Source organism: Fonticula alba (genome assembly GCF_000388065.1).
Source record: "Fonticula alba strain ATCC 38817 unplaced genomic scaffold supercont2.136, whole genome shotgun sequence".
In the NCBI taxonomy this organism is placed as follows: Eukaryota; order Rotosphaerida; family Fonticulaceae; genus Fonticula; species Fonticula alba.
Window position 1 is genome coordinate 2,076 of NW_009243106.1, and position 798 is coordinate 2,873.

A 798-nucleotide genomic window follows, 5' to 3' on the forward strand; every position below is an offset into this window, starting at 1 on the left:
AGTACAACGAGTCGACTTTCCTCCGCTGCCAGAACCCCCCCCTCTTGTCACACGTCAGGCAGCTATCATGGCTCGACCCATTCGCTACTCCGGTCTCCAGAAGGAGGTCCTCTCCCTGTACCGGGCCTTTACGCGACTGGCCATGCGCCAGGAGCAGGCGGCCGCCGGCGCCGGACTCCAGGCCACTGCTCCTGGTGGCGGGTCCCTCCGGCAGTCGATTCGCGCGGAGTTCGATGACAAGCGTCGGTCCCTCTCACGTCTGGACCATGAGTTGATCGAGCACCACCTGCGCCAGGGACGCAAGCAGCTGCGAATCCTATCGGAGCCCGGGGTCCGGGCAATTCACGTGCGCCCGGCAGCCTTCAGCAGTGCATCCCCCTTCCTGCCAGCCAGTGGTGCCGGTGCCAATGCCGCTCGTGCCGCCCGGCCCATGGTCTCGCTGGAGGAGGTCCAGGCCGCGACCGGCGCGAGCACCACCGGGGCCGAAACTCGCGAGCAGCGTCTCGGTCGCATCGAGGACATGGTGGCCCGGCAGACAGCCTCGCAGCTGGCCAGCTCCTCGGACATCGGCCTTGGGCACCGGGTGAAATTTGCCGCTGGTCTGCCCGGTGGGCATGATCACAGCGACCACGAGCACAGCGACCACGAGCACAGCGACCATGAGCATGGTGCTCATGGGCACCATGGAAAAAAGTAGACGACTCGCAGCCATGCGCGCGCACCTTGGTCGGATGATGTTCCATGTGACACTTGCCAAATAGACATACATGCTAAGGAAGAGGAGAGAGAGAGAGAGGG

The 798-nt window shown here is 64.5% G+C and overlaps 1 protein-coding gene across 1 annotated transcript; it reads right to left on the reverse strand.

Moving 5' to 3' along the window:
- Positions 1-34: 34 nt before the first annotated feature.
- On the reverse strand, positions 35-780 carry H696_06350 (hypothetical protein; the record flags this gene model as incomplete). The annotated part of the gene is made up of 1 exon (XM_009500092.1): positions 35-780. A coding segment is annotated over one exon (464 nt), but the record flags the coding sequence as incomplete, so codon positions are not given.
- Between the last annotated feature and the right edge of the window lie 18 nt (positions 781-798).